Genomic DNA, 7226 nt, shown 5'->3' on the forward strand with positions numbered 1-7226 from the left:
TATATTAATAGGATAGTTTTTTGGTGTGCTTTCCAATATATTAAGCAGCACAGGTTCAAAGCATCTTGAATTGTTACCTAAGTTGACCAATTGAATTGCTTAATGCAATGCAGTACTTGAATTATCCAACATTCAGAATTGAGAAACATACTGACTTACTGTAATGCTTGAGTGATGATGACAAATAATAATGTATTGGTAGTACTACAACACAGGGTTGTATGACAAGGTATAAATTATGCTTAAGTGGCGGCACAGATATTTTGCATATATAATTTTCCTTTGATCAGATCTACACGACTACACCTGCTTCAAACGTTATCCAGTGCCCAGCCAGCCTCAACAAAGTGGGAAGATGGAGCGACTGTTCTACAGAACCGCCACGAGATGGAGCTGTTGTCTTCAGGTAAGAGAAAGGAGGATAACTTGCGTTTTATTTATGTTTAAATAAATAGGCTTGAAAATCGGTTAAAAATAAAATGCATATCAAAGCGTGTCTCAAGTGTAGTTAGAATGTGTAGTTGTGTACCGGAACTCGCGAGAAGTTGAGCTTAAAGGAATATTTAGATGAATTGTTAATTATTTTTATGTTTGTTTTTTTTTTTTTCAATTTCACCAAAGCCAATGGATGTCCTTAGGTCGAACACCAAATGCGGGGGGAACCAAATAGATTTTATGGTTACTCGAATCCAGTGTGATAGGTTGCCTATTATACCAGGTAGAAGAGTATTTGTGCTGTCCTCTATGTGCACAGATGGAGAACATTGCTCTCTATCTCTCCCACGCAGTCCAATAGACCTTTGTTCCCTCAGCAGTGAAACACTTAGTTTCAAGGGTGCCAATTTGCATTTATGTCTGAAACGAAGTAATAATAGGTTCCCCATTTAAAAAACAAATAGAGGTTTAGCTACACCATTACGTTGTAGCTAAACCCAAACAAAGTTTCACATCTCTGTTTTGAATGCTTTATTATTATTATTATTATTGGCCTATAATATATTTTGTATGCATGCTACCACAGTGGCATCTAATGATGAGACCCCAATGAATAAAATGAGGAGATCCTCCCATATCCAAACATATGATGTTAAAACATTTCTCACCATTTGTATAAATAATCACAGATTGTACACCGTTTCCCGTGATCTGACTTCTCAACAGAAATTCCACCAGCTTATCGTTCTGTTTGAACAATGATTGAACAAATGAAGTCAGATGAAGTAGAGTACACTTATCCATCCGTCCTCACTGGCGCCTCCATACTAACGGGGGCGCGCTGGCGCGCAACATTGCATGATGCGCCTAACAGGTTTCTTTAGTCAAAATAAGTGTTTAAAAAAATGGTGGTATATTATCCTCTGTATATTTTATTTGTCATCTCATTGGTGCTACGTTGTTGAGCCAATAACTCTCCCTGACACAGACACTTGATTAAATTGTTTTGAACCATGTAATAACCGTTACCATCACCTTATGCGCGCGCGTAATTGCGCGTAATAAGTTGCCAACAGAACTTTTTTTTTAAGAAGACAAGGGTTTATTATATTGCAGTATAAACAGTCTTAAAAATCTTTCGACACAAACAGTGGGATGTTTTTATATGAATCAAAGGGACATATTTTACAAAATGCTTTTTTTGAACTGACTGACAACCACATATAACTCCGAAGACGTTGCTGACAACTGCCTACAGTAGGTTATATACAATGTAAGGCTCGACGAGAACGAATGCTCACTATTAAAACATTGCATGTTTATATGAACTCGTGCACTAACAACTTACAAGAACTATTCATTCTGTCAGTTACTTTTTCAATAAGTTACAGAGTCATATCACATACGTTTTCCCCCCTAGGATATCAGGGATTGGGGGGGAAATAACAGTAACAGTAGTAGTAATGCAGTCAAATAAAAAATGCTCACAATTACCATAATTAACTTAATCCTACAGCAAGGCTATAGTGCAATGGAGTGGAAACAGTTGGTAAAAACATTAGGATAAGTTCGCATGACACGATACAAAAATAATACATATACGAAAACATTTCCTCAGTATTTACAGTGACTTTATGCAATCAAGTCCGTTTGAAATAATAAGTGTCCTTTACTTCTTCTTAGCTGCTTTTTTCGCTGGCTTGGCCTTGGGCTTTGCTGCCTTTGGGGCAGCCTTTGTCTTGGGCTTCGCTGGCTTGGCTTTCTTCGCTGCTACTACTTTTTTGGGTTTCGCCACTACCTTCTTCGCCGGCGACTTTTTGACTTTCTTCGCCGGACTCTTAACTTTTTTGGCTTTCGCCGGCGACTTGATCACCTTCTTGGGCTTGGCCACCTTCTTGGGCTTGGCCGCTTTCGCCACGGTCTTCTTCGCCTTAATCACGGGCTTGGCTTTGGGTGCCTTCTTGACGTCCTCGGACTTGGCCAGCTTGAAGGACCCCGACGCGCCGTGGCCCTTGGTGTGTCGCAGCACCTCCGCCTCCACCATCCTCTTCAGGGCCAGCTTGATCTGCACGTCGGAGTGGTCCCCCACCTTGTACGTGCTCTTGATGTACTTCTGGATGCTCTGCCGGGACGCGCCGCCTCGGGTCTTGTCGTTCTGGACGGCCGCCTTGATCATCTCGGAGTATTTGGGATGAGACGCGGGTTTCCTGGCTTTGGCTGCCCTCTTGGCTTTGGCCGGTGGTGCTGCTGCCGCCGTCTCTGTCATGATGACTTTTTTTTTTTTTTAAGTTCTAATAAACAACACAAAAACAGCGATCTCGCTCAGATATCCCGGGCTGATTAGTGTCACACAGACAGCAGAAAAGAAGAAAAAGTCCAGTAATACAGGCTTTTGCCTCGGGTGTCTGTCTTTGAGTCAAGTGTGGATGTGTATGTTTTCATCCCATATAAATGTATCTTATTCCAACAGCGCCTCGGCGAGGCTATGAAGCCTATGTGCGGACGTGATTGAGACCAGCAACGGCCAGCAGCTGATCTAGCAGACTCCATGGAACTCGCGCGCGCCTGTTTGTGTTTCTTCGTCCTCGAATTCGTGGCAAATATAAACACTCCGGAGCAGTATAGACCCACAAAACACCATGAGCTGATAGCAGACACATTGGGCTACGCGGGGACATAGTTTTTCTCGCTCGAGTCCGCGACCGAAGAACTTTTATTCCAGGAAAACCAGCCTGAAGTATTGCGTGCTGCGAACGATTTTGTAGGATTCGCGTTAAAATGACACAAACAGACAAAGCCCACCGCGAAAATGACGAATGCATATCAAAATCGAATCTATGCTTAAACAGGTGCACGTGGTTTGAGGAATGCAAAATGTCGTTTTTGCTTTTAATACAGCGATACAGTTAGCCAACTAACACAGCCCGGCCATTGACTTTGAGTGACGTGGTTGAGATTATTTGCTGTTAAACATCATATAAATGAAATGACACAACATCTGAGTTACTGATGAATATTGTATTGCTAATATAGATTTATATGCGTTGTTATGCGCCTGATAGCTTTGCTATATTTGGTGTTTTTGGACAGAAATGCATATAACTAACCGACTATGGGCAGCAGTAGCCAAGCTCCATTGTCAGGAAAGTTGCCAACACCTTCAAAGATCAGGATTTATGATCATAGTTTATAGGCTAGATTTTCACAACATGAGAGTGCAATTGATTGTTAGATGACAATATGTTATCCCAAAAGCAAGTGCGACTGCATTCTTGGCCAAAGTAAAGCAGTTGTTCGATATAGGCTGCATTGATGGCATTCTTTTGTTCAGGAGCTGGTGCAAGAGACTGCAGTCAATAACATGTTTCATATGCACGTGTGCTTCATCTTCTGTTGTTGTGAGGCGAATTATGACAGTCTGCACTAACTGCTCCTTACAATAACAAACTTTGCAATTATTTCCCTGTTGTTTTATATACATTTAAATTGACAATCTACTGCAACGCCATCTTGAATTCCTTATGAAAGTCATATCACATATTTAGGTTATTCCCTTTTTCGTGATGGTGTGACATAATATTTGACTTGTTGTTCTGACATTCAGAGTAGCCTATATTAAATCCATCAACTCCATATGTTGTCCCAAAATATAATTCAGCGTCAGTCAACCGTGGGTGGGCTATTTATGTGGTTCTGTGTTGACCACTTTAGTCTTTATAGTAGCCTATAGCCTATATCCTTGCTTTGAGGTTATTCTTGAAGTAGATTTCCTCTGTCTGTATTACTATTTGGCCTGCATAAAAAATAGCCTAATTAAATATAGCCTATTTAAGAAAAAGAAAACAATCTCTGCCCCTCTTGCTGTTGTCGTCCCGACTCCCCAGTCCCCAGTGAGTTGTGTGTGCGACGTGCGGTGCGTATGTGTGTGTTTTGCTAGGGTGGGTGAGTGAGTGTTCGAGTGAGTGAGTGAAAAGGAGAGTGGGTGAGAGAGGGAGGGGGAACGGGATCGTGCAATATATGAGAGAGTGAGTGTTTTGAACGAGTGAATCTACTTGTGTGCGCCCAGAATACAGTAGCCTGGCCCTATACATGAACGCGCGTAATGGCGCTATCATTATAGGCAATGATCGAGCCCCATTGTTTAACGAATCCTTTTGTGGGATCAATGTTAGGATCTTATCCGTTTATGTGTGTGATTGACCACGGGTTAGGTCATCGACCCTATCCGACTCGACCATTGTCATAGAACGTGTGAAAGGAAGCGTTTAGGACTATCTTTAACCAGTTGTGCGCAGGCAGGCGTATTGGTGCTGAAAACAGCACCCCTGCACGCACGCACTTCTCTCGCCCCGTTAGGCCACTCCCTTCTCTCACCGACAGAGGGATGTCCTCAACAATGACCGAGCCGTTGCACGGTCAACATAATGCCAGTGGCGTCAGTTCAGCAAAAGCTAAGGTATGGCAACATGACTGGTGTCTTGCACGCGCGCCCTCGCGCAAGACACCAGTCATGTTGCCATACCTTAGCAACAGGCACGATGAAAAGTACATTTTATTATTTCCCCCTGTAGCCAAGGTATGGCGCAGCTGCCATAGCTTGCCATACCCAATTGACGCGTCTGCATAATGCTGTTGTATTATTAACTGTTTATGTCACCTTATAATGACCTGCGACTCGTGCACAATGGTGTTTGCAGGCAACCGAGGGGCGTTATTGACAGCGATCTAATTATGGGTTCGAATAGTCCCTTGTCAAGCCTCATTCTCATTCTATTTGAGCGGCTATACTATGGTTGACTTATTTCCCTCCCATCGGGTGATGTTTTTAGACAAGTAGGCCTACTAGTCTTTTCTGCAATGGAACTATCTGTGTGCTGATGACAACACACATGTAGTAAATTAACTTAAGTAGGCTTGGTAGGCTATATTATAGGCCTATTATTATTAATAATAGGTAATAATGTAATGTCAATACAGCTTCTAGCGCAATGATTCTGATTAATAATATAATCTTTTGCAGTATTATGATTTTTCTTATAGGACCTCATCTTCTATTGAAGTGTTGCCAAACATTTTTTTTTAATTGATTGAATACTTTATTAACGGTTTGCATATAGCCTACAGTACAGTGGTGCAGTAATGATAACACAAAAAAGCCCTATAGGGGCTTGTTTCCGTAATGTTTTATGACAGTATTTCTAAACAATAGTAGCCTACTGCACTGAAGTAATTCCCCTTCAGTGATTACTAAATTCTCCTTTATTATTAAACAACATTAATCTTTGTATTGTAACATAAGAAACATCACATGATGGAGAGAAAAAAGGAGCGCACCAAACTGCTGGGGGACCCTGTGATCAACAGTAAAAGTCAGCAGGGTTGTGGGAATTATTTACAGAGGATAGTGTCAGAAGTCTTAGAGTTACAACATCTAAATTTATCTTATGCCAACATGTAATAGTAGCACTGTAAACGCTCTGGCTCAAAGCATTCTGGGTAACATTCTCATATACTCTCCAAGGTTTCTGTGTGTTCTAAATGATAAATCGTGTATTCAAGGCGCCGGGTTAGGGTTGAGTGCTGGAAAGATTCTCGCGCTGTGCGAGTCTAGCACAGAAAATATACACTAAATTCAGTCATTCATTCACATACCAAGATTGGAGGAAACTGCAAGGCACCAACCTGCTGATCGGGAGCAGTTAGGGATGAACTATCTTGCTCAAGGACACTAGACGCTAACCTTGGGGGAGCCAGGTATCGAACCAGGAATCGTCTGATTCCCTAGTGCAGTGGTTTTCAACCTTTTCAGTTCGCGACCCCCAAAATAATCATATTTTACCTGGGGACCCTGACGAGCACTAAGATCCCACCTGACGAGCACTAAGAGTTGAGGCATTACATTTTGTATAACACGGTTCTGCAGAACTGTAGATCTGCTATTTTCAGAATTTCTGCCTCTAATATTTAGGTATATACCCTCTATACACTTACACTTTATGTTGGTTTGTTTACTGTAGAGTGAGAAATCAATGTTGCACATTAAGTGAATCATCTGGCGACCCCCCAAAATAATTTGGGGACCCCCCCCCCTGAGGGTCCCGACCCACAGGTTGAGAACCACTGCCCTAGGGTCACTCAACCTGCTGAGCCACCGCCGAATGAGGCACTGTGCCGGCAAAGAACACACTCAACACAGCACAGGACAGAACAGTTCTTAGGCTAGTCAATCTAAGGTTTGACCCAAAATAAATTGCAATAGTATAATGGTTCAAGGTTTTTTATTATCCTTAGGGTCATCCAAATAACATATTAAAAGTTGTGAATTATATATTTAGTGGATCAAGGTAAATTCAGGGGGTTCAGGTTTGGGTCCATTCACTTACTATACAGGAAAAAAAGACCCCCCAAAAATCTTCTTTATGTAGCATGTGAGGGGTCTAACTAGGGGGTTTTCATGATCCTGAATTGCACAAAAAACATTTGTCGGGTTAAAAACGGACACCACAAAACGGAGCTGACCCCAGAAAAGTGATGAGTCATCACTAATCCATAGTTTTGTGGTGTCCGTTTTTAGCCCAAGGAATGTTTTTCGTACAAAACAAATGCTTGCAATGGATTCAGAATCATGAGAAACCCCTAGTTAGACCCCTCACATGCTACTTAAATAAGATTTTTTGGGGGTCTTTTTTTTCCTGTATAGTAAGTGAATGGACCCAAAATTGAACCCCCTGAATTCACCTTGATCCACTAAATATATAATTCACAACTTTTAATATGTTATTTGGATGACC

At 41.7% G+C, this 7226-nt stretch overlaps 1 protein-coding gene across 1 annotated transcript; it reads right to left on the bottom strand.

Moving 5' to 3' along the window:
• Positions 1-1552: 1552 nt before the first annotated feature.
• h1-0 (H1.0 linker histone) lies at positions 1553-2870 on the bottom strand. Its single transcript, XM_080747119.1, has one exon. The coding sequence runs from the start codon at positions 2699-2701 to the stop codon at positions 2105-2107; it is 597 nt and encodes a 198-aa protein (XP_080603245.1). The 5' UTR covers positions 2702-2870; the 3' UTR covers positions 1553-2104.
• Positions 2871-7226: the final 4356 nt, after the last annotated feature.

The sequence above is a fragment of the Nannobrachium achirus genome, assembly GCF_963921795.1.
Source record: "Nannobrachium achirus genome assembly, chromosome: 18".
Classification (NCBI taxonomy): Eukaryota; Metazoa; Chordata; class Actinopteri; order Myctophiformes; family Myctophidae; genus Nannobrachium; species Nannobrachium achirus.

Bases quoted from the DNA above. Each gene is read 5' to 3' on its own strand.
- h1-0 (XM_080747119.1), bottom strand. From the start codon at position 2,701: ATGACAGAGACGGCGGCAGCAGCACCACCGGCCAAAGCCAAGAGGGCA.